Genomic DNA, 26137 nt, shown 5'->3' with positions numbered 1-26137 from the left:
ACTTTGATCCCATCCTGTCTTGGCAAACAAGACTACACCCACTTCCAGGCTTGGTGAACCCAGCCCTAGGCAATGCTTGCTACTCTCTGGGCAGGTTCTCATGTCCCGCTTGAAGGTAGTAAGGCTTTTCTCTCCCCTCTTTGGTCCATAGACATCATCTCCTTGTATCTGTGCCTTGAAAGGCTCTCCCTAAAAGGCTTTCTCATCCAGACAGAGTTTATGAAGAACCGGCTTCTTTATTTGTCTCTAAATCTGCAGCTTGATATTACCTTTCCCCAAGACTCAAGTCGAAATGAAAAAGGATTACTTTATATTTACTTCCATCTTTCATGAAAGAAACTAATTTTGAGAAAGAAAGTCCCTACAATGTGAAACACATTCCCTCCCTTGAAACCCTCTGAGGGGCAAAGGCAAAGCTAGGAGGCCTGCGTGCTGTTTCATTTACTCTGTCTGGCAGGGACTGCTTCTTATAGTGCTTTCGAGGGTCACCTTCCTTCAGCATTCTCCTCCACTCTAGTTGTGCGCTCCCGTTAGAAGAGAATTTTCCAGCCGAGCATGGAGCAGGACACCTTGGGTAATGAATGGCTCTGAGGGTTTGCTGAGTGTGTTATTTAATTAGTGGCACTTGCGTCTGGAGTGTCTACGACTCCATAGTTGAATAAAAGGTGTATTTGCTGAGGGATTACAGACAAACACTCAAGAATTGTCACAGTGAGAATCTGTCGGGGTTCAGCACATTTAACAGACTAATGGGGTTATTATTTTTTTTTTTCCTTTCCACCTTTAAAAGGTACTGAGGTTGATAGAACTCTGTTGCCTTTGCCTTGTGTGTGAGCTGAGATTACAATCCAAAAAAAAAAAAAAAAAAAAATCCTTAGGTGAATGGATGAAAGTCTATAACCCCAAGCAAAGCCTCTCACCAAAAACAGAGATGACGTGTTTAATGTTGTACTGCTGAGAAACTGATGGTCAAATAGGTTATGGTTTACCTGTTACTCACAAAGAACTGCATTGCATGCAAGTTGTATATGGCACCCAAAGAGCAAGGGTTCAAAACCCTTGAAGAAGACACCACTGCAGGGTGTAGGGAACAGAGGCCATTGCCCACTACCCCGCGTCTCCTGAGGGTCTAGTGCTGAGAGTAGAATGCAGACAATGAAAAGACAAAGATGACGCGGCCCAGACAGGCGCCAGCCGCCCGCACGGGCGCATCTGTATGGCTCCACCGCTGTGTATGTTCAGACGGACTGTAAGTACAGAGGGTCGGGTTGTAATCCTGTGCATCACTGTGTGCACCCGGGCAGCTGACAGCCGATCTCCAGGCCACGGTCTCTTCCTTTGTAAAACAACAGGTTGACTTATATGTTCTTTAAAGTCCCTTCCAGCCCAAAGATGCAATCTCTGATTTTTCTCAGTAGAGATGGAAGCTTTCTGCGCCTCTGATAGAGCTGATCGCTCACTTTGGGGATTTAAGGGCCATTTAGTCCAGGACAAGACCCCCTGAGGGTGGGAGGGCATATGCAGGGCCCCCTGCACGAGGGCTAGAAGGCTCAGCTCTACTCCAGAGCTCAGCGGGATGGTCCAGGGGACGAGGCCTCAGCTTGGGGCCTGTCTCCCCTACTCTGTCCCTCCTACTGCAGACCTCCCCACCCTGGCAGACAGTGGGGACAGAGGCTCAGGAGGCTCAACTGGAGTGAGGGGAGGGACCCCAAGGCTGCACTTTCCTAGGTGGGAGGGAAACCCATCCATCCAGGGTGTCAGCTGGCCAGCTGCTGTGCTCAGAGGTATGAAGACCTATGTGTGGAAAACTCCTTTAATCTTCCCATAAGTCCCGTGGGGTGGATATTACAGCCCCAGTTCACAGCTGGAACGAGGTCACACATTAAGTGGGACTGGACCCAGACCCGCTTAACTGCAGAGATCAGCCCCTTCTCAACACTGCAGTGTCCAACGTGGTGGCAGCAGCAGGCGCACGTGGCTAACGAGCCCTGACAGACGTGGCTCATCCGAAAGGAGGCTGGGGAAACAGTAAGATATCTACCGGCCTTCAGAGACTGACTCAAAGAACATAAAACACCACATTTTTTTTTATACTTATGTAATTTTCGTATTATGATTTTTTATATTATTAGGATAGTGAAATGATAATATTTGGATATATGGGGTAAATGTATTAACACTGCTGCTGCTGCTGCTGCTGCTGCTAAGTCGCTTCAGTTGTGTCCGACTCTGTGTGACCCCATAGACGGCAGCCCACCAGGCTCCCCCATCCCTGGGATTCTCCAGGCAAGAACACTGGAGTGGGTTGCCATTTCCTTCTCCAATGCACGAAAGTGAAAAGTGAAAGTGAAGTCGCTCAGTCGTGCCCAACTCTTAGCGACCCCATGGACTGCAGCCCACCAGGCTACTCCGTCCATGGGATTTTCCAGGCAAGAGAACTGGAGTGGGGTGCCATTGCCTTCTCCGGTATTAACACTAATTTGTCCTTAACCTCAGAGAAGGAAATGGCAACCCACTCCAGTATTCTTGTCTAGAGAATCCTGTGGATGGAGGAGCCTGGTGGGCTGCTGTCCATGGGGTCGCACAGAGTTGGACTCGACTGAAGCGACTTAGCATGCATGCATGCACTGGAGAAGGAAATGGCAACCCACTCCAGTGTTCTTGCCTGGAGAATCCCAGGGATGGGGGAGCCTGGTGGGCTGCCGTCTATGGGGTCGCACAGGGTCAGACACGACTGAATCGACTTAGCAGCAGCAGCAGCAGCAGCAGCAGTCCTTAATCTGGTTTCTGGAAAATGTCAAAGGACATGTGTAGCTCACATTCTCATCCTCTTGGTCAGCACAGCTCTGAGACAGTAGCCCAGAGCCCAGGCTCTAGAAACATGGGGAAGCCGGTCAGAGGGCAAGGGGAGCCCTGGGAATGTCTACAGAGTTGATTTAGTATTTAAGCACCTGGGCGCTGCACTCAAGTTAGGTCTCTGACTTATTAGATGTGTTATCTTTATCAAATTACTTTGCCCATCCGGGCCTCAGTTCCATCATCTACAAAACAGGAAAACAGCATCTATGTCACAGAATTGTTATAAGGACTGAAGATGATACAGGTGAAGCACTTAGCATAGTACCTGGTTCAGAGAAAGGTCTAGAAGCTACAGAACTATTGTCGCTCATTCATTCACTCAGTGTTTCTGAGCACCCATGAGATGCCAGGGGCTGTTTTAAAAGCCAGAGACAATGGCCCTGTCCTCAGACACTTGCTTGCTAGTGGAAGATACAGACAAACCAATGAGTCTATAATATGATGACCGGTGATGCTGAGCACTGTGAAGAAAAATGAGGCAAGTTTAAGGAGGAAACGGGGCTCTGCTTGAGATTGGGCACCTGAGGAAGGCCTTTCTGAGTGGGTGGACGTTTGAGTTGAATACTGAATGGAAGAAGAAAAGAAAAGAATTCCAGGCATGGGGGCCAAAAAATGCCAGGGCCCTGAGGTGGGAGCTTCTGTGATAGAACCTCATAAGAGCAAGGAAGCAGGAAAGCTGGAAGCAAGAGTATGGGGAAGAGTTGGGGCCATGAGACTGGATTTTATCCTATGTCACTGGCTATGGCCTATACGGCCCACTGTGATTAGGCCTGGCTGGCTGGCTTTACAAAGTATGGGGAAGGAACATGACCTGATGGCCCATTAAAAGGATTGCAATCTTAACAGATTTACTATTTTAATATGTTTGTTCTTTTTTATGACCTTGGATGAGTTTGAGGGTATGTTGTTGTAATTTTAGTTGCTAAGTCATGTCTGATTCTTTTGTGTCCCCATGGACCACCATCCGCCAAGCTCCGCTGTCCATGGGATTTCCCAGGCAAGAATACTGGAGTGAGTTGCCATTTCCTTCTCCAGGGGATCTTCCTGGCTCAGGCTACATTGGCAGGTGGATTCTTTATCGCTGAGCCACCATGGGAACCCTGATTGAGGGTATAGATGTGCATTTTAAGAGTCACAGTCAACAGTTAAAATAGTCTGTATAAAGAAGGTATATTTTTAACTGCAGTATCATGAAATCTCACCCATAATGAGAGGAATTCTTAGGCTTTACTGAAAATAATTTTCTGTTAAACTCTTACACTACTTTTCATTTCCATTAAGTATCATTCTTTTGAAAGATTAAAGAAATAAAAATTAACCACAAACAATATCTTCAAACTTAAAGGAAAAAAAAACCAACGAACTGCCCCAATAGATAAGAGACCCTTAAAAAGAGAGTAATAGAGCAAACTCTTGATAGGGGTGTCACAGATAAATGCTGATGCACTTCATTGCACATATTCCTTGTTCAAATTGATAACTCTGGAATTTGCAGGAGTCACAGAGAGATAAGAGAGGGGACAGAGTTCTGAGAGGAGCCCTGAGTGGCCCAGACTGGCATTCTGCCTGTTAGAATGCTCCTCTTTCCCATAGCTCTCCGTGACTCTGGCTTATCATTTCTAATTTAAAAAATGACTCTTGCAATATCACGGGCTTTCATTTCTCCAAAACAATACCACCCCATCAGCTTGCAGCTCAGAATGTCCACAGTTCTGTACTATTTTTTTTGGAGCCCCACTGGAATATGGTATGGAGCTCTAGCAGAGGAAAATTGCTAAGAACATCTAATTACATTCTAAGTCATTTTTTTGCCTGTCTTAAAGGAATGAAAATGATCTGCCGGTTTTTATAGCCCTTCTTGACCTAAAGATATCTGCTGGCGGAAAGAGAATCCTCAATTGGGCTCTTTTAATGCTTTAATTATTACGTGATCTATCATCTTATGCACTGACTTGCACACTTGGAAAAATCTCTTAAAGATGCATTAAAATTGATTGGCTAATCCTAGACCATGGGGGTGGCTCTCGGAGGGCATGTAATTGTCTGTGGGCATGGGAGGTGAGACAGGATTGACACCAAGTCAACTACATCACAATGGGATAAGGGAGGGAAATGGATTTGACCCCAGGTAGGGTTGACAATGCACTGCCGACTTGCTCAGAGTGCAGTCACGTGTGTTCTCAGTTGCTGTGAGAATTCCTCTCCTCGGTTTATCTTTTGTCTCCCTTTCCTCTGGAGGCTTCTCCTGCATTGCTTTTCCAAATGAGGAGCAAGATGACTGCCAGAAGCCTGAAGTCTAGTCCATATCACCCCTGAGTCCACATACCACATGGCAGAGAAGCTGCCTTGGCTAACTGGTCAAGCACAGCACCTACCTCTGTGATTTCTGGATGAGACTGGCAGTTACCAAGTCCCATGTCTGCTACACCTGTCCTATTTTCTGCTTGACCTCTCAACAGTTTTCTAAATGTTTTGAAATCCAAGGGCTAATGACAGACCCTTGGTGAAAACCCCCTATCTCTAAAGAAAACTCGAACCTGTAGGTCTTGAATGGAGCCCTTGGGAGTCCTCACTGATCCCCAAAATACAGCATGTTGTGCATTATGGTCCAGGGTTGAGTAACTGTGATCCACTCGTCTTCATCAAATGCAGTTGTATCTTCCAGGCAAATATTCAGTCCATAATTGTTGTTGCCAAGGGGACAGGGCAGCATTGTCTCTTTGGCAGGGTGATTGTGATAAGTGGATAAAGTGACCTACACAAAGCCCCCAGCACAGAAATCACCGAATACTGGTACTTTTCCTGAAGTTCCAGGAAAAGTAGGTTCCAGGTGGTTTCCTGAACCACCAATTTTAGTGTTAAGTGCAGGCTCCAGTGTCAGACGGTCTGGGTGGCCCTAACTCTCTATGTATAATCTGGGAGTCCTGGGAAAAGTCCCAGAGCAATCTTAAGCTTCAGTTTCTACATCTGAACACTGGGACGATACTAGAGGACGGCTGTGGGATTTCACTGAGATAAAACCTGTGAAGTGCTTCATGTAACTTGCCCATAATGAGATCGCCATAAGTGGGATCATCAAGGATCATGAAAAATGAAGCAGCGTCAGGGCTGGTTTTTCCGGCTCAGCTCCTGAAATGATGATCTTCTAGGCCAGTGTGGTCCCTTCAAGTCTGGGAGGGTGGCCGAGAGGAGAACGGACTCAGATGCAGTAATGTAACTGAACGTAGGGTCTGGCTGCTCGCTGCTCAAAAGCCAATAAAGAGGCCAGGTTGGTGGAAAGGAAAGTTTGCTTTATTTTGGAGGCTGGCAACCTGGGGGCGGGCTCCTATCCAAAGGCTGACTCCCCATCCCCTGCAACCCCCAGTGACGAGCAGTGGACAAGAGCTTTTATAGACAGAGGGAGGGGGCTACATGCAGAAACAGTACAGTCAGCTCTGGCAGTCATGTTGACGTTGGTCATGGGTGGTCTGATCAGCGTCATCTCGATTGTCTTAAGTACAGTTAATCTTCAGTTCCAGGGTCAGTTTGTTTCCATTTCCTTGAGGCCAGTTCTTGGAACTGTGGCAGCTTATGTCATGGCTACAGTCCGGTCATCGTGTAGTTAACTTCTTCCCCCTGGTGGGGGTTTCAGTATCTGTAAGACAGCTCACAGAATTTTATCTATAGCACTGGAGGAACTAAAGGCTCCTGACTGTTTACAGACTAAACTATTATTGTTTTGAGCTGTTTGACTGTTTTCCTTTGTTTCAGTATTTTCTCATTTCTGATTAAACTTATTCTTTGGCTAAAGTTTTCTTCACAGACAAAAAGCAGGCTGAGGATATGGGGTTGAGGGGGGCAGGGTGGAGCATATAACCCTGCTCTGTTTCAGGAGCAAAGTGTCTGTGAAGATTATATGCAACAACTGTTCTTTTCTGTTTACACTTATTCTGGAATAGCTGAATATCCAGCCAGCAGTTAGACCATACATTAGAGTCAATCTCTTCCTGCCTTTTCTTTTCTCCTTAACTCAAAATTTTTCATGTATCTGATTTATATATAGCCCTTTTTTTACCATTGAAATATGGGCTTCCCTGGTGACTCAGATGGTAAAGAATCCACCTGAAATGCAGGAGACTCGGGTTCAATCCCTGAGTTGGGAAGATCCCTGGAGAAGAGAATGGCAATCCACTCCAGTATCCTTGTCTGGAGAATCCCATGGACAGAGGAGCCTGGTGGGCTGTAGTCCATGGGGTCCCAAAGAGTCAGACACGACTTAACGACTAACAGTAACTGTGAAATATAACATATGCAGAAAAGTGTTTATACTCACACACACACACACACATATACACACACTATATATACTTATATATATATATATGTATAGCTTATAGAATTAATATAAAGCAAATGTGTTTTGCCACCACCGTGACAAGGAATAGAACACTGCCAGCCCTTCTACCCTCCCAGCCCACACTCCTCTTCTGAATCACAGGCTCCTCCTTGCCTCCTCCACAAAGATAACCACTGGGCTGATTTTTATGGTGATGGAGTCTTAGCTTTCCTTTATAATTTTACTCCCTAAATGAATGTATCTCTAAACACTATAATTCAGTTTTGCCTGTTTGTGAACTTGATTTGAACACAGTCACGCAGTATGTCTTCTTTTGTGTTTCTGTTCTACATTCTTGCAGACACTTGCTATTGTCAGTCATGTAACATTTTGGCTATTGTGGGTATACAGTGGTATTTCATTGTGTTTAAACTACGTTTCCCTGATGACTAAAGATTATTGGCCAGTCCAAAACCAGTTTTCTACAAAGTGCATATTCAAATGGTTTTGTAGTTTCTACTGGGCTGTTGACTTTCCCTAAGTGGCTTATACATTTTTTCTTTTTCTTAAACAATACTGTCTTGTGGATACTGGCCCTTCATTGTTCATAATGTGGCAAACACCTGCTCCCACTCTGTATCTTGCATTTTTCATTCGTACTTTCTCTTAATGGTGTTTTTGATAAACAAAATTAACTTGAATGTAGGCCAGTTTATCCATCTTTTTTATAATAATGCTTTTGTATCCTATTTAAAAAGTCTTTCCCTATAGCATGACCATGAGAATATTTTCCTATATTCCCTTCTAAAGCTGCACTTCAGACTTTGAACTATAATCTACCTGGAATTGACTTTTGCAAATGGTGTGAGGTGGGATATAGTTTCATGGGTTTTCTACATGGATATCCAATTTTTCCAGAATGATTTATTGGGAAGATTTTCCTTTCCCCATAGTTCTTGGGTGTCAGTTTTGTCTTATATCAAGTGTTCACATATACCTGGATCTGTTTCTGGGCTTTCTGTCTTGTTTCATCAGTCTGTCTATCCTTTTTCCAACATCATGCAGTCTTAGCTTTTGTAGCCCTGTGACAAGTCAGTATCCTTTAGAGTAAGCCCTCCTGTGCTTCTGTCTTTTTTTTTTTTTTTTAATAGTCTCAGGCTACATTTCCATAAGCATTTTAGAATTAACTTTTAAATCTTTACAAAAAAAGAAAAAAAAAAAAAAAGAAACCCATTACCACCAACAAAAATTACAGGAATTTTGATGTGAGTAGCACTGAATCTATAGGTAAATCTGAGAAGACTTGAGTCTTTATAAAATTGAGTCACTCTTATCTCCATTTATTTAATTCCTCAGTAATGGTTCTTAGTAACATTGTATGGTTTTCTACCTAGAAACTTCCATAAATTTTCTTATTTTTTGGTATTTGGTTTCTGAGATTAATCTAAGCCAACTTTAATCTTTTTCATTTTCTGTGTGGCTGTTATGGATTGTGTCCTTCCAAAATTCACAGGTTGAAGCTCTAACTCCCAATGTAATAGGACACAGGGCCTTTAGGAGGTGATGGGGTGTGGATGAGGTAGAGGCCCCATGATGGGCTTTGTGTACTTTTAAGAAGAGTGAAATTGAAGTTCACTCTCTTCCTCACATGAGGACACAGTCGGCAGGTGGCCGGCTGCAGACCAGGAGGAGGGCTCTTGCCAGAACCCAGATGGATTGGCACCCTTATCTTAGACTTCCAGCCTCCAGCACTGTGAGGAATAATTATCTTTCATTTAAGCTACCCAGTCTATGGCATTTTGTTATGGCAGGCTGAGCTACAACAGTAGCTGAGAAATTCAGAACTTAATAGAGGCCTTGCTAAGCTTTCTGGTTAATTTTAATCATCTCTCAGTACATTCTTTGGAACGTTCTGCATGTATCATTTTGTCTATGAGCAACAGCAGTTTTATTCTTTCCTTTTTAATCCTTCTAAGTTTTTACTTATGGCTCTTGCTTTACTGCACTAGCTGAGACCTTGTGTAGTCTGTGAAACAGCAGGGCTAATGGCGAATATTTTTATCACATTTGTAATCTCAGATGAATAGTGTTCAACATTTCATCCTTAACTATAAATCCCTTCCTAGATCAAGTTTTTCTAGAACTTTTATATTTATTAAGTTGGAGGTTGGCTTCTGTCTTTTCTTTCCCAGCATCTACTGAGATGCTTGTATCGTTTATTCTTTATTAGCCTGGTGAAAGGCATAAGATATGAAACACGTTGCATTGGTCATAATGTCTCATCCTTTTCATAGACTGTGCACACACACATGCAGTTTATCTGTATGCCTGTCTATCTACCCATAAGGTATCTGTTTGGTATTTGGTTTCTGAGGTTAATCTAAGCCATTAGATTAACATCCATGTTTCCACGTGCAATTAGTCTACAATTGCTTTCTGTTATGTTCTTGTCAGGTTCGTGTGTAAGGCAACTCATATAACAAATTGAAAATTGGGAGAGATTTTCTTTTTTTTTTTCCTTTTCTCTGCCAGAATTTGTTCCAGCAGTCATAAGATTCTCACTGAAAATCTTACTTAGATTCTTCTGTCTTCATTGTGTGGTAGAATTCACCAGCACAGTTGTCTGGGCCTAACACTATCTTTGTGGGATGGGTTTTAGTTCAGGTTTGGGTTCTTTCAGTTCAGTCGCTCAGACGTGTCTGACTCTTTGCGACCCCATGGACTGCAGCACTCCAGGCTTCCCTGTCCATCACCAACTCCCAGAGCTTGCTCAAACTCCTGCCCCTTGAGTCAGTGATGCCATCCAACCATCTCATCCTCTGTCGTACCCTTCTCCTGCTTTCAGTCTTTCCCAGCATTAGAGTCTTTTCTGACTATTGAGTTCTGTAATAGTTATCAAACTATTCATATTTTATTTTTCACTTTGTGTCACTTTGGGTAAAATAGAAATATGAATTTAAATCCAACCTTCAAGTTTATTGGCCCAAGATTATTCATTATATGCTCTTCTCCTTGTTAATGAGTGCAATAACCAGGAAGATGTTTAGCATTTAGCATAACTTTTAGCTTTTTTCCCAATAAATGCATAAGAGTCATAATCAAAAAGAAAATTATCCCCTCTAGATATGGGAAAAAGAGAACCCTCTTGCACTGGCAGTGGGAATGTAAATTGATGCGGCTACTATGGGGAACACTATGGAGGTTCCTTAAAAAACTAAAAGTAGAAGTACCATATGACCCAGCAATCCCACTACTGGGCATATACTCTGAGGAAACTATAATTCAAAGAGATACATGCACCACAATGTTCATTGCGGCGCTATTTACAACAGCCAGGACATGAAAGCAACCTAAATGTCCATCAACAGTGGAATGGATCAAGAAGATGTGGTGCACATATACAATAGAATAGTACTTGGCCACTAAAAGGAATGAAACTGGGTCATTTGTAGTGACCAGAAAATCAGAGTAAAGTCAGTCAGAAAAACAGATATGTACATTAACACATATATACAGAATATTTTAAAAAGGGTACAGATGACTATTTGTAAGGCAAAAATAGAGACAGAAGTAGAGAGCGGACATATGGACACAGCAGGGGTAGGGAGTGGGGGTGGACTGGGGCAGTAGTACTGCCATATATGTGCTTCTGTGTGTAAAGCAGCTGGCAGGGAGCTCCGCTCGGCGCTCCGTGACGACCCAGAGGGGACATACTTATATATTTAAGTATACTTTCCAAGAAGGAATATGAAGTGGGTTGCCACGCCTGCCTCCAAGGGATCTTCCTGACCCAGAGATCAAACCCCCGTGTCTTACATCTTCTGCATTGGCAGGCAGGTTCTTTACCACTCGTGCCACCCAGGAAGCTGTTGCCTTTGTCTAATTATTGCTCCTTGGAAAGTAAGCTTTTTTTTTTTTTCCTTCTTACTATTAAATCTAACAAACTACTCTTTGATTTTCTGCAGTTGTACCATGATGTGCCTAGGTGTGCATTCTACACCCCCACTCTGGGTTTGGAGTGTTCTTGAATTTTTGGATTGGTGACTTGAAAAATTCTCAGCTACTATCTATTTAAGTATATCTTCCACTAGAATTCTATTTTGGAATTGTGCATATCCATTAGACTTTCTCAGTATATTCTATACTTCTGACCTCTCATATTTTTGCCACTCTCCTTTCATCTCTTCATGGTTCTTTAGGGATATTTTCATTTTGTTGTTGTCCAGTTGCTAAGTTGTGTCTGACTCTGTGCGACCCCATGGGCTGCAGCATGCCAGGCTTCTCTGTCCTTCACCATCTCCTGGAGCTTGCCCAAACTCATGATCACTGAGTTGCTGATGCCACCCAACTATCTCATCCTCTGTCATCCCCTTCTCCTCCTACCCTCAATCTTTCCCAGCATCAGGGCCTTTTCCAACAAGTCAGCTCTTCACATCAGGTGGCCAAATATTGGAGCTTCAGCACCTTCCAATGAATATTCAGGGTTGATTTCCTTTAGGATTACGTGGTGTGGTCTCCTTGCTGTTCAAGTGACTCTCAAGAGTCTTCTCCAACACCACAGGTAGAAGAAAGCATCAATTCTTTGATGCTTGGCCTTCTTTATGGTCCAACTCTTACATCCATACATGACTACTGGAAAAAACCATAGTTTTGACGATATGGACCTTTGTTGGCAAAGTGATGTCTCTGCTTTTTAATATGCTGTCTAGGTTTGTCATAGCTTTTCTTCTAAGGAGGAAGCATCTTTTTATTTCATGGCCGCAGTCACCATTTGCAGTGATTTTAGAGTCCAAGAAAATGAAATCTGTCACTGTTTTTCCACTTTTTCCCCCGTCTATTTGAGATGAAATGATGGGACCAGATGCTGTATTTTCATGGCTCATCTGTAAGTTCACTAAATCTCTTCTTGCCTGCCAAACTCAGGCTGCTAAATTCATTCACCAAGTTACTGTATTTTTCAGTTACAGAATTTCTATTTGGTTCTTTTTCACATCATCTCTGTATTTTTAATAGATTCTAGCTTTCTGTGGAATTTTTTTTGAGGGGGGCATAATCTAGGCCTTTTCATTCCAAAAGAAAGCAAACAGATTTATTTTAATGGCTGCCTGGTGATTCTAACCTTGTTTATATTAAATTGCCTCCTCATAAGTTGTGTGTGCATATGTACTATTGGACATTTCATTTGAAAATATTTATAGAAATAATTTAAGATTTTGGATGGTATTATTTTCTTCCAGAGGTAGTTTTTTCTTTGCTTCTTCCAGGAATCGAATGGGACTAACACATCAGAATCCCATTAATTCAGTGTCTGGGTCTGGTCTGTTTAGTAATAGAAATGGAAGTCACACTTTTTTCTTGGTGGTCTCAAAACAGCCTGCCCTACAGGTCTTATTCTTTAATTACTTCTTGAACTAATTTCTTACCACTCAAACATTTCCATAATTTATTATCTCTAAAGTGTAATAGAAATCAGAGGGAACATAACGCATCTACGCATTGGCATAGCCGATGGGCCCTCGCAGTTTTCATGGCTCACCACTCTTTATAAACCGGAGATAGTAGAACATACTGCAGTGTCTTTTGGATCCTCAGAGAAGAAATAAATCCAGAAGGAGCACAATTTAGAGCTGCTTTTGCTAGCATATCCTGAATTAATTGGTTGTGAGCCGACATGATTTTGCGAGCCCACATGATAACTTAGTTAGTGCCGGTGGAATGTCAGAATAATGGAGCATTTCCTATAGAAGAGGTGGCTGAGGGACATTCTAGGCATAGGATGGAGTGAATTGTGTAAATATTAGCTATTATTAAATGATGAGTCAAAGATGATTCAGGTGAATTTTCATAGCTTTTCTTCATATTAACCCCATCACCTCTTGGAGGGTCTTCTGTGCTCTCTCACCTTCCTTTACAGCAGAGACAAAGACAAAATGCGAAAAGTAGAAGAGAAGAGAGAAGCAAGTAGACAAAGAAGAGTCTTGGGAGTGGGTAGATATTTGTAGAAGGTTTTGGCCTTATGGGACTATGCAGATTGACATGTGATAAATCATCCATTTCTGGAAATGAGATGAGGATAAGGATGATGGTGATGATAGACTTTATCATCTCACAAGATACAAGTAAGGCTTGAAACTTGAAAAAGTTCCTTTTGGCATTTGGACTGCAGTGTTCTGAAAAGGACTCTGTGCTGATGGATCGTGTAGTTCCAAGATTCAGAAGGGTTAAAATTGACTATGGACAGGAGTCATTTCTATGAACAGTTAAATTAAACCTCAGATGAACAGTTCTGTAGATTCTTTAGCCCTTAGAGGCCTGGAAAGCTTCTGCCTGAACTATTGGGTATATTTTATAGAAAGCTAGATCTTGGTAAAACATTTTAAAAATAATGAAACTGAACTAAAAACCCATTTTGGAACTATGAGGTGGACTTATTTCAAAGAATGTTTCTAAAAGGGAGGGTTAAAGTATAACTAAATGGTTTTTCCTTGGAGTTATGATAAAATTATTTAATGGGATGTTGTTGCTCGGTCACTCAGTTGTCCAGCTCTTTGTGACCCCACGGACTGCAGCACGCCAGGCTTCCCTGTCCTTCACCATCTCCTGGAACTTGCTCAAACTCATGTCCATTGAATCAGTGATGCCATCCAACCATCTCATCCTCTGTTTCCCCCTTTTCCTCCTACCCTCACTCTTTCCTGGCATCAGGGTCTTTTTTGTTGAGTCAGCTCTGTGCATCAGGTGGCCAAAGTATTGGAGCTTCAGTTTCAGCATCAGTCTTTTCAGTGAATATTCAGGACTGATTTCCTTTAGGACTTACTGGTTTGATCTCTTTGCAGTCCAAGGGACTCTCAAGAGTCTTCTCTAGCACCACAGTTTGAAAGCATCAATTTCCAGCACTCAGTGTTCTTTAATGGGAGGGTAGATTTTACTATTTCTAAAGTCTCTATGACTATGGTTTATTACTCCCAGTTTAGACCTTAGGGACTTGATTTATATTAGCTAATCCAAATAACTGAATTTTAAAGTCCTTGCTACTGAAATTTGGTTCTGTAAATATACTCCACACAGAAGGAAGGGAGAGGCAGCATAATTCAGTAGAAACATGCACAGCAGAGGAAGAAAAAGCAAACTAAACTATCTTTTCTTGCTTTACTTAAGGTGATGGAGCCTTTATCTAAAGAGATTTAGAACATCATACTAAAGTATCAGTAGGGCAAGGTGGCATCTCTTACTCTCTTCAAGTATCAATTTGGGGATGGGCTGAAAGAGTGATGGCAACGACTTTTGCTGGTATTGATGATGCCCCAACATGGGGCTTACCTTGCAGGTTTAGCACTGAATTGGCCAAGGAGCTGAAGTTACTCTTCCTCCTCCACAAGGAAATAGGAGTAGTCTGACCTGCTCCTTGGGTCTTTTTCATGGGAGGCTGGCGAGTTGAGAGGACACCCTCGTGGAGGAGGCGGAGATTTTTTCTAAGTGGATGGGGTCGATTTCAAAAGGTACAATTGAGTGATCAGAACATGTACTCAGTAAGTAAACCTGTCCTTTCTTGTCCACCTCGACTGTCCATGAGTATATGATATGATATGTGTGGTCCAGTGGCTGAAATTATGGTGATTTTTCAAAAATTCTAGTGTCCAGATTTTGCTTTGACAGTGTATCTGTAGCTACTAATCATGCCGTTTTGGGCTGACTCAGTTGCTTTGCAATTGCAGGGCTCTGTTCTGAGTAAATGAGAGGCAGCCAATTATCTACGAAATAATGGTGTGCACAGAGGAGGGTTTGATGAATTACAGAAGATCTCTGCTGACACAACAGGGTGTGGAGACCCGCTCCACTCTGACTTGCTATCAGAGTCGGGGCGATGCTTGCAGATTTTACAAACAACACACCCCACTAAATTCCATCATGAGGCAGGAGTGGGGACAGGAAGTGATAATATACAATGGTGTGTAGAGGCAGCCAACCCAAGAATTAAATACCTAGAGGGAAATTTAAAAAGAAAAAAAACTGTGAAACTGTGTTCCAGGAAGGGCTTCACTGGTGGCTCAGCTGGTAAAGAATCTGCCTGCAATGTGGGAGACCTGGGTTTGATCCCTGGGTTGGGAAGATCCCCTGGAGAAGGGAAAGGCTATCCACTCTAGTATTCTGGCCTGGAGAGTTCCATGGACTGTATAGTCCATGGGGTCGCAAACAGTCTCAGACACGACTGAGCGACTTTCACTTCACTTCAGGAAGGAATGCAAAGTTAGATAAAAAGTGCAGATCCACTGCCATCTAATGTGATTTAGAACAAAGACTAAAAGCCGTCGCAAAACACCTTCCCAGGAACTCAGCCCTGTGCGGGGAGGTGATGCATAAATTCACCTAAGCAGAGGCCACATGCTGAATTCGAGAGCCAGAGGATTGCTGACCTCACCAGGGATCTGTCATGTGGACAGTGAGGCCACCACGGCTTCATCCACAACCCCTAGGCTGTTGCTGGCTCTTCCTCTGAGTGCTGAAGGCAGCATCTGCTTTGTACTATTGCTTAAGCAACTGCCAACTCGCAGCCACTCTTCTGCTCAGCCAAGGATTCAGAGTGGCCAAAACACCAAGGCATCCCTCAGGGGTATATGGAAAGATCAGGAAAAGTCTTCTGCACAACTAAGCCCATGTTGGCACTATGGTGGTTTCAAGAGGCAGAGGACACAGTTTCTAGTTTGGGAATGTTTGTCTCTGTGGTCGTGTGGTGGTCAGGCTGAGGATTAATCTGGGCCTCTGCATAAGGACGCTGTAGAACAGGGTTGGTTACTTACTGAGGGCTTGCTAGGTTTTCCCACACCAGACACTACGCAGAGGGTGGTTGCTGGTCACAGTCCCGTTTCCTAGCTGGGGCATCTCCAAGCAGAAGGCTGCACATGCTGCTCTGCAGGATGCTGGCCACTAAGGCAGATGAGTGGCAAACAACAGATCCAATCGGCCCAGAGATTGAGGGTGCCTGTGGGGGGCCGTGGGGTGTGGAGCAGGGCTTCCTGCCTGGAGTCCTCCACTTCTCATCCCCAGGGAAGCTCACTCCGGCTTCTCCCATGCACTTGTCTCCTCCCCGTGCTGGGTGAGAGGCTCAGGAAGCACTAGCTCAGGGGTAGGAACAGGTCTAGAGTCAGCTTTGCCCAGGTTTGGACTCTGACCTCTACTGCTGTTTTCCCAAGAGGGACATCACTGGTCTAAGATCATTTTAGTGGATGTACATGAAACCCCTCTGTAGGTAATTCTCTTTTAAATCCTTTTGATTAGGGCAAATGGAGAGTCTTGGTTTGGTGCTACCCTCTCTAAGGATGACCAGCCTCTCAGCTTAACAAAGAAGAGAAAGAACCTCAGTCTGGTAGCTCCAGGCAAGCAGCTGTGCAGAGATGGAATTTATCAGCACTATTTCATATTTATTTTTATGCTTAACTTCTAATGATAAGTAATAAGTAATATTTATTTCTCTTATGGCTAACATATAAAGTTTAAGATAAACTGAATTTTTAAAAGTGAATCAGGTAAATAGTAAGCGGTACACAAAGATTGAAAAAAGCATGCCAAGATGGGAAGAAATGAAATTGGTGAGACACTTACATGCCCAAGGTCCCATGACTTAGGCAGGGGGTCAAATGGTAGAGAAAAGGGGGCAGACAGCCCAGGCAGGAGTCAGCACAGTGTGGAACACCTTTCAAGCAGAGTGAAGTAGTTGCTTCAACCCACTGGGGTTCCCGTGGCCTGGTTGCAGCGTGACCAGGGAGGCAGGTACCCGAGTGGCTGGGATTGACAGTAATGGTAACAAAGTCCAGCAGGGGAGGGACGTCCTCATGGAGGAACCAGGGAGGCCAGCAGACCAGGAGAAGAGGCTTAAGGCACAACTTGGAAGATATAGGAGAGCTGGGGGAGGGTGGCAGTGTTGACTGGAGCCACAGGGTCTTCTACCCAAGGTGAACAGTAAGAGATGAAGGGAAAGCCCTTGGAGGTGGGGCTGTCTGCGTGCAGATCTGAGCTCCACCGCTTACTAGCCATTACCTTACAATAGTGCTTAGCATCACTGAGTCTTGTCATCACCTGCAAGGAGGGATAATAAGAGAACCTATGTTGTCTATCAAGTCTCAGTAACGGTGGTGGTAATCATCCATTTCGGAGCTGAGCCCTGCCGTCCCTGCCTCCCTGTGTGCTGTGAAGTGTGCGGTCGTGCAGAGTGAGCAGAACCAGGGTCTTCAGACTGGCTCTGCCTGACACTGACTTGCTGATGAGGGAATACTCAGGAAAGCGTGGAGAGGACAAGGATATCTGGATTTCAGATACTGTCATGAAGTCTAGGTATGTCCATGTCTTGCAGGACAGCCCTATTTATTAACCAACTTCAGAAAGTTCCATGAACCCCTTAACACTGTAGAAACATTTGGTGCATCGATGCATTTTGAAAAGGGAGGAGAGAGGGTATCAAAGATTAACCAACCCCATGATCAGGTTTCCTGAAAGGAACGTTTCCTTTCCCCTTTGTCTCTAAAGAGAACGACACCCAGTCTCTCTCTCGTACTATCAGAGGTGATACCCTTGGCAAAATCTGTGTTGCTGTTCACTCAGTCGTGTCTGACTCTTTGCAACCCCGTGGACTGCAGCACGCCAGGCCTCCCTGTCCATTACTACCTCCCAGAGCTTGCTCAAACTCACGTCCATTGAGTCCATGATGCCATCCAAACCATCTCACCCTCTGTAGCTCTGCTTTTTCCCAGTAGCATACTGGACACCTCCCGAGCCAGGAGGCTCACCTGCTGGTGTCATATCTTTTTGCTTTTTCATACTGTTCATGGGGTTCTCAAGGCAAGAATATGGAAGTGGTTTGCCATTCCCTTCTCCAGGTGGTGAAATCTTAGGCCTATGTTTAGTCCCTCGCCTCCAAGTTACTCATCCTGTGCTCTTTGGCCTCCCTCCCATTTCCACTTCCCACATCTGGCTGCTGGGAAAACTGAAGGTGATTTGTTTGGTCTGTAGCCAAACATCCTTAAAGAGAGATATTACTGTGAGTTCATTCAGAAGCCCACAGGCTCTCTGGCAATAGTTTGTGTAACAAGTTAAGGGGAATATCTTTCTGAAAAGACTTACAAGGCAAGTTGATTCACCTGGAAGACAGGCGATGTTAGGCCCCAAGGCAAGACAGAAGCAAAAGCTGACAAAGCAAAGCATTCCAGAAACTCAGCTATGAAATTTAAATTCTCTTAAACAGTCTAGAAAACACACTGTAAGACAGAATCCTACAACTGAGCAAGCCTCAGGAAGAGCCTGCAGCATTCCCGCTTCGCCCTGGAAGTGCCTGTTACATAAGAAAGCCAGAAAGGGGGAAAAAAAAAACAAAACAAATTCAGACTAGAAAGTGGTGACACCATTTGAAGAGGACAGAACTTGCAGAAGAGGAATAGAAAGACATCTGTAGTCATGCCCATAGGCCTGTGTTCTTAGGTAAACTAGCTTGGTCCTAAGGCAGGGAGAGAAGGGAAGAAAGGGAGAAATGAGAAGGTGAACAGCGGTGGAGAAGATTAAAAATAAAATATCAATTCATATTGATGCATGGCAAAAATCATCACAATATTGTAAAGTGATTATCCTCCAATTAAAATAAATAAAATTGTAAAAAGTCAGCTTCCGCTCCTACCATGCTGTATCCCTTTAGGCAAGAGGGTGCAGAGCTGACAAGCCACTGACGTGGAGAAGGCAGTAGCTTTCTATAATGCCAAGGCCGGAGGCAGCAGCGATGTGAGCAATCCCTGGGGGTGTGAGGGGGTGTGTGTTTGATACTGGGTCTCTAAGGAATTAGAATATTAAAAAGAGGGTGGCAGGGAGAAAGACCAGGAAATGCACATTTATTTTAAACTAAAACAGACTTACATCTCCAAATGAAAACCTAATACCACAACCAATGTTTTGTAGCTAAAAACCATGCTCATTAAGTGCTTGATACAATTTTATATAATGCAATTGCTACCAATATTTGTTCACTAATTGCATTTTTAATTTGTACCTGATCTACTTCAGCTGCTTATAATGTAAACACATTTACACAAGACCAGATGAAACAGACAGTTTTAAAACAGAAAAACAACGTAGAGAAGAGGCTCTTTATTTGGGGTCCATAATCCCTGCAGAGATTTATTAACAGGGTTGTCAGATAAAAGACCCAGTTTAATTTGAATTTTAGATAACGAATAATTCTTTTACTCAAAGTAGGCCCCAATACTGTTTATTAATATTGATACCTTTCAGAAGATGCCTGAACTCCTTAACACTGTGTACAAATGTGAAAAGGAGATTAGCTATCGCTTTCTATTAGTCTCAGATCTGTGATCTCCCAGTAGTTAAACATCATTAATGTGAAGAGGTAATTCTCTTTCCCTGTGGCCTGATCTTCCTGACAGCCAAAGCTGACGGGAAACAGAAAGATACTTTACCAAACAGCTGCCAGGTGAGGTGTGTGTGCGCTTAGTCTCTCAGTAATGTCCCTCTGTCCTGTCCAACTCTTTGCGACCCCATGGGCTGTAGCCCGCGAGGCTCCTCTGTCCATGGGATTCTCCTGGACAATACTGGAGTGGGTTGCCATGCCCTCCACCAGGGGATCTTCCCGACCCAGGGGTCGAATCCGGGTCTCCCACATCGCAGGCGGATTCTTTACCTTGTGAACCACCAGAGGAGACCCAGTGAAAGCAGAGCCTGCCTGAGCATGGCTGAGCTGGTTGTGAGCTCTAAGCTGCAAGCTTGGAACAGAAATCTGAGACGTGAGCCTAAGGGCAGTGTGACTTCCTGGGAGGGTTTGGGTTTTTTATTCTTTTCTTAATTGGTGAATAATTGCTTTACAATATTGTGATGGTTTCTGCCATACATCAACATGAATCAGTCATAGGTATACATATGGTCCCTTCCCTCTTGAACCTCCCTCCCACCGCTCTAGATTGTCACAGAGCACCTGCAACTTCTCAGTAGCTATCTATTTACACATGGTAATGTATGTACTTCAATGCTACTCTCTCAATTTGTCCCACCCTCTTATGCCCTGTAGTGGGATGGCTGAGTCATATGGTAGTTTAATTCATAGTTTTTTTTAAGAGGTTTGCCTTAGAGTTGCTTTGTATCTCCAGTTGCTTTGTAGAGACTAGATTGGAGAGGACAGAGGGGACAAGGGCCTGGGCAGGAAGGACAGGAACAGAGGGGAGAGGTATAGAGAGGTGGTGTGGAAGTGAGACCCCAGGTTGGAATAAGTGGCTCAAGGGTCAGAGTCCCCCGCACTCTGGCTTTAAAGTTTGTGCAGCCACACTGGTGCCACAGAGAGTACGCGGGCTGCTTCCCCGCCCCACCCATGCTGGGCAATGAGCCCCGTTTCCCAGGCAGGCGCCAGCAGGGTCTGCGCGATGCTGAAGTAAACTGCAGTCTTACCTGCGTCACTGAAAGTAGCCCCTCAGCGCTGCAGCCTCAGCCGCCATTTCCTCCTCTGACCGCCACAAGGCTGGGGAGTCTTTATCCTCTCTGTCGTGTTTCTCGAGCTTTGGAGGAAAAAAAAAAAAAAGAAAAAAAACTCTTGTGGGATCTTCCTTTGGAACAATTATTGTGGGGCATCAGAACATCATTTCCAAATCAGCGGCTGGGGCACATATCTTTTCATTGTATTACTTGGCTAAGAATCCCCCTGCAATGCAGGAGACCCAGGTTCGATCCCTGGGTTGGGAAGATCCCCTGGAGAAGGGCATGGCAACCCACTCCAGTATTCTTGCCTGGAGAACCCCACGGACAGAGGAGCCTGGTGGGCTACAATCCATGTGGTTGCCAAGAGTCGGACAGGACCGAGGGACTAAGCACAATTACTTGCCGAAATCCGAAAATAGGGAAGGGTTTTGTGTAAAAATCCACATTTCTAACTCCTGTAACACAATAACTAGATTACTCTACACTGGGGGCGGTTCACCGCCTCTTAATGATCCACTGAGGTTGGGAATGGTGGTCACAGACTGGGGGGCATCCTGTCATTTACCAAAACCCCCACCACCTTCTAAAATTATGCTTGACCAGGATCATCCATTCTTTTCACTTCCCAGCCCCTGAAGACACTGCGTTGGCCACCCACCCACGATCATTTCCCAAGCTCGCCTGTGGTTAACCTACCTTCTCCTCAGCTTCGCCTCTCTTATATGTGCTCTGAGCAGTTTTGCTCACTGAACCAAAATGGTGCAGGCTAATTGATGATAATAATAGAAGCACCGTGCGTACTGAGTCAGAGATAAGAGTTGGTGTTGCTGAGTAGTGGCTAAGTTGTGTCTGGCTCTCTTGCCACCCATGGACTGTAGCCCACCAGGGTCCTCTGTCCATTGGATACTGGAGTGGATTGCCATTTCCTACCTCAGAGGATCTTCCTAGATTCTTTACAAGTAAGTGACCTGGGAATTCTGAAGAAATAAGAGTATGTACATTAAAAGAGGCTTCAAGCCTGCAAATGGTTAAAAAAAGAAAAAAAAAAAACCCACTGAGGAAAGGAATTAAATGAGGAAGCATCAAAAAACACTCAGTCAAAAGAACCCTTTTAAAATCCTCTTCATATACCCATATTTATTAAAAAATATATATTTTGTGTATGTCTCAGGTTTACATACTGAGTGAGTGAAATTTCAGTTCTATCAGAGAGAGAGATGGGATGCTGTCAGAATGCTCTTCATTAGAAGAGCTCAATCCCCCCTTAATCTCCTATGCGGTTTAGTTTTATTAACTAAATTTGTTATTTCTGTCTGTAGCTATAGACACTGTAGAATGCTGAGGGTATACATTTCCCCACAGGAGGCACAGTGCAGTATTTCACGGTAAGTGGTCTGAGGAGACTGGGGCCAGCTATTTAACAGCACCAATGATGTCTCGTATTTACGATGCGAAGGGCCGTTTCTTCCTCTTCATGTATTATTTCCTTGTGCATCATTTCACTTCATTCTTACAATAGCCGATACACGAGGCAGGTACTACCTCGCTCCTTCAGTTCAGTTCAGTCTCTCAGTCATGTCTGACTCTTTGTGACCCCATGGACTGTAGCACGCCAGGCTTCCCTGTCCATCACCAACTCCTGGAGCTTGCTCAGACTCATGTCCATCGAGTCGGTGATGCTGACTCCTTCTTACCAAGGAAGAAACTGAAGTCTGAGAAAGTTGAGTCACCTATCAGAGATCACCCAGCTAGGAGCAGTAGTGCTGGGGGGTGTTCCCCACAGTTTTTGCCTTTTTAAAATCTCTCCTGAGGAAGTACAGCGCCACCAAAGAGCCAACAGTTCCACAGCTCCTGCCCCCCAGGTACCAATGACCCAACGGTCAGATCCTCCGACAAAGAATCTTAGCAACTCGGGCAAGTTGCACAATTAAAATAGCGGAGTTTGCAATCTAAGGCCCCAGTCACTCCCACCCTAACCCAGAGACCCCCACCCCAGCAACTTGCAGCAAATGGAGAAATGGCCCCAATGTTTCAGAGCCAACTTTGATACAGAAGGAAAAACAGTGAGGGGACCTAGATGCTGGTGGGGTAAGTGTGAGCCTAAATGAGGTTCATTAGCATATACCCCAGCCATGAATGTTTATGAGGGTCATGGATCTTCTGCTCCATATCTGGCTGCCAGCACGCTGGTTTTACACTTTGCCACATAGATTTAATTTCCCTTAGTGGAAGAAAACCACATTAAGAAGTCATTTCCTTCCTCTGCAGAGGCAGAGATGACGCAATGGCTACAGGCGAGTCAAACGGGATTGCTATTTTTCTCCTCAAGAACTAATTTTCATTTTGATACTAGCTTTAGGTCTGTTATAAATCCATCTTGTAACTATTTCAGTAGGATGACAGAGAACAATGCAAAGCCCAGAAAATATGGCCTCCCCACTTCTGGTACTGCCGTCGGAAGACGGAGAAATCAAGCATTAAGTGGCCTCATCAAGGCAGATCGCACCAGATGAATCCAAATAATTTAGAGCCTGCAAACAGTAATGCCTCCTTGGTTATCAGGCTACCGTCTGTTATAGTCATATGCCTCCCAGATGGCAGCATCATGCCAATGCTTAGAAGTTGTTTATGGGAAATAGGAAATAAGGAAAACAAAAACGAATGGTATTTGCAGAGCTCTATGGTATATGGTTTTTAAAACCTAGGGGCTTCTAGTCCTAAAAGTCCCCGATGGAAGCATGTGGCTTTCTTCAGAACAGCCATGCTCAACCCTGGCTGCCCACAGGAACCACAGAGAGAACTTTAACAACTACAGATGGTTGCTCAGCCCCAGGGGTTCAGGTTTAATCGGTCCAGGGGGGCAGCCTGGCGGTGGGGACTGTTTTCAAACCTCTCAGGCAATTCTCAGGTGCACGTGCAGTTAAGAAACAGTGTGTTTGGGAGAAGTTTGTGTGCACAGATAGAACCCATATATATTACAGAAAGAATATTATACATTGGCCTTTAAGCCCATTGCTTGCGACTCAACAGTATGGCGGCTTTCCTTGGCAAACTCTGCTCTGGAACTGCCCTTTTTCTCTATCCAAGGATCGTCTGAGCCACAAGGCTCTTTTCCCAGCTACATCAGGATGCTGGTCTGGTGTGGGAGCTTTTGAATGCATGTAGAGTCTGCAGGAATAGGGAGCCTGGGAGAGGCCTGGTGGGCAAGCCTCATGTCCTGGAAGAGCTGCCTGGGTGACTTAGAAATGAATTGTGCTGTGGGTCAGAGTAAGGTTCTGTTTCCCCAAGCAGCCCAAGAACCTGTTGGCTGGAAACCACTGCCTAGCTAACTAACAGATAAGCCCTGATCATGACTCTAAACAGCGCCTTATCCAAAGGCACTATTTGCGTCAAGTGACCTTCAATGGTGGAGGAGGGGATAGCAACCCATTCAAGTATTCTTGACTGCAGAACCCCATGGACAGAGGAGCCCGGCGGGTTATAGTCCATGGGGTTGCAAAGACTCAGACATGACTGAGCACACATGTACCCATGAGCTTTAATGGAGGGGTTTCACTTCAGAAGAACTTTCCAGATTACCTTAGACCGTCCATAGGGAAAGGCAGTGACTACTTATTCATCCACCAGATAGTTATGGTGTCCTTGCAATGCCAGGGCACAGCCCTCTCACCAAGGCACCTACCAGACTGACTCCTCTACTGCCCTCATGCACCACCCAGGGGGCGAAGGTAAACACCAAACAGTTGCTTACAGATGAGATGGGCCTTACCACGCGAGAACAGTGCTGGGAGGGGCTCACCAAGCCTGAAAGGCTTCTGAGAAGTGACTTAGTTTCACAAGGAAAGAAATAGACAGAATAAAGAGCGATGGTGGCGGCGGGGAGTGGTGATTACCCTAAGGAACTTCCAGCAAGGGCTCTCCAAGAAGATGAGCTTAGGCCCAGACATGAACAATGAGAAGTGCAAGCTCTCTACCCTCTCTCTGCCTCAGCTTCCCCCTCCGTAAAAGTAGGGAAGAGGTCTTTATGCTGATATGCATGATAGTAAGGGGTGTTGGGTGTTTGCAGCTGCTGCTATATCATTATAGTTGTTGTTGTTATAGGCTGGATACACTGTTCCCTGACGGCGACCAATGATCAACCCACAGAGGTTGTCTCTAGGCATAAGAGTACCTTTACTATCTTCATGGTTTTCCAGGGACCTTTATCTTTTAAACCTTAACTACTGTGTGGAAGGATTAGCAGTGATCATCAGAATTAAAACTGAACCAACTCATCTAATGAGACATTCAGGTCTGAGGAGGAAACTCAGCCCCTTCAGTCGTGAAATACCAGCAATAACCCCTTCCTCTCAGAGTGGTTGTAAGAAGCGAATGAAGTATTAATGGAGGCTCCTGCCTGGTAAAGGTTAAGACCCTGGAGTGAAAGCATGTGGAGAAGGTCAAATGCAGCCACAATTACCCTGGGAAGATAGATGCCGGATTCAGCAACTAAAAGTACAGGGCACCAGATAATTTGTTTTTAGTGTATCTCATGCACTATTTGGGACATACTTATACTAAAAAATATTCAGAGTTTATCTGAAATTCAAATGTAACTGGACATCCAGTATTTTATCTGGCAGCTCATGTATTTTATCTGGCAACTCAGGGTCTCAGAGACCCCTTGGAAAGGTACACTTGGAATAGGAAATGCTTGGTTTTATTTCAGTTGTTCCCTAAACTACCTAGCTGTAAATCCTGGAAAAGATAGAGAAGACTGTGTGAAGGAAGGTCAGATTCAAGGCTAGCATTTTATGCACTCTGGGGCTTATTATTATTTTTGCATGAAATGCAGAGGAAATTACCAGCACTGTTTAAATGGCAAAGTTCATCTGTTCTCAGATGTTAAAATGTTCACATTTTAACATCTCTGAAATCACAGCATGTCCTACCATCAATGCTGCTAAGCTGCTAAGTCGCTTCAGTCGTGTCTGACTCTGTGTGACCCCATAGACGGCAGCCCACTAGGTTCCTCTGTCCCTGGGATTCTCCAGGCAAGAGTACTGGAGTGGGTTGCCATTGCCTTCTCCGATCAGTGGTCTGACATAATTTCATTGGTAGTGTTTTTTTTTCTTATTAGTACATAAAATAACAGTTTGAATTAACTTCTTTCAAAAACAGTGTCTGGGATTCAACGTCCTCGAGTTCCCCCTCTTGCCCCTCTGCAACGGGGCCACAGCATCAAATGATGAATACAATACACTCAGCACCTAGGCTCCTGTAACACTTATGCCTTCCCTTATCTTTATGCAACAGCGAGACTTGAAACTCTTTTCAGAAGCATGGTTCTTTGGAGGAAGGCTCATGCCAAAGTTACAAAGTTTGCAGAAACTTGAACCAAAGTCTATTCACATTCTACAGAGGGGAGTCTGTGAGGGCTCTGCAAAGTGAATTCTATTTCTATGCAACTTTGAAAAGAGGCTCAATAAAAAAAAAAAAACCAATGTATCTGCAGTCATCCTG

General features: G+C 44.3%; 1 protein-coding gene across 2 annotated transcripts in view; it reads right to left on the bottom strand.

Moving 5' to 3' along the window:
- FHIT (fragile histidine triad diadenosine triphosphatase) overlaps positions 1-26137 on the bottom strand; it is a 309627-nt gene that overhangs the window by 6536 nt on the left and 276954 nt on the right. Inside the window, exons 4-5 of one of the 2 annotated variants that reach the window (XM_055556940.1) lie at positions 20609-20715; positions 17210-17248 (exon numbers count right to left, since the gene is read on the bottom strand). In XM_055556940.1, coding sequence (XP_055412915.1) covers positions 20614-20715 — 102 coding nt within the window. In that variant the 3' untranslated portion in view covers positions 17210-17248; positions 20609-20613. Of the gene's footprint in view, positions 1-6128; positions 6494-17209; positions 17249-20608; positions 20716-26137 lie in introns of those variants that run through there. The other variant, XM_055556939.1, reaches the window with a different exon arrangement.

The sequence above is a fragment of the Bubalus kerabau genome, chromosome 20, assembly GCF_029407905.1.
Source record: "Bubalus kerabau isolate K-KA32 ecotype Philippines breed swamp buffalo chromosome 20, PCC_UOA_SB_1v2, whole genome shotgun sequence".
Classification (NCBI taxonomy): Eukaryota; Metazoa; Chordata; class Mammalia; order Artiodactyla; family Bovidae; genus Bubalus; species Bubalus kerabau.
This window is presented reverse-complemented; position numbering and strand designations above follow the sequence as displayed.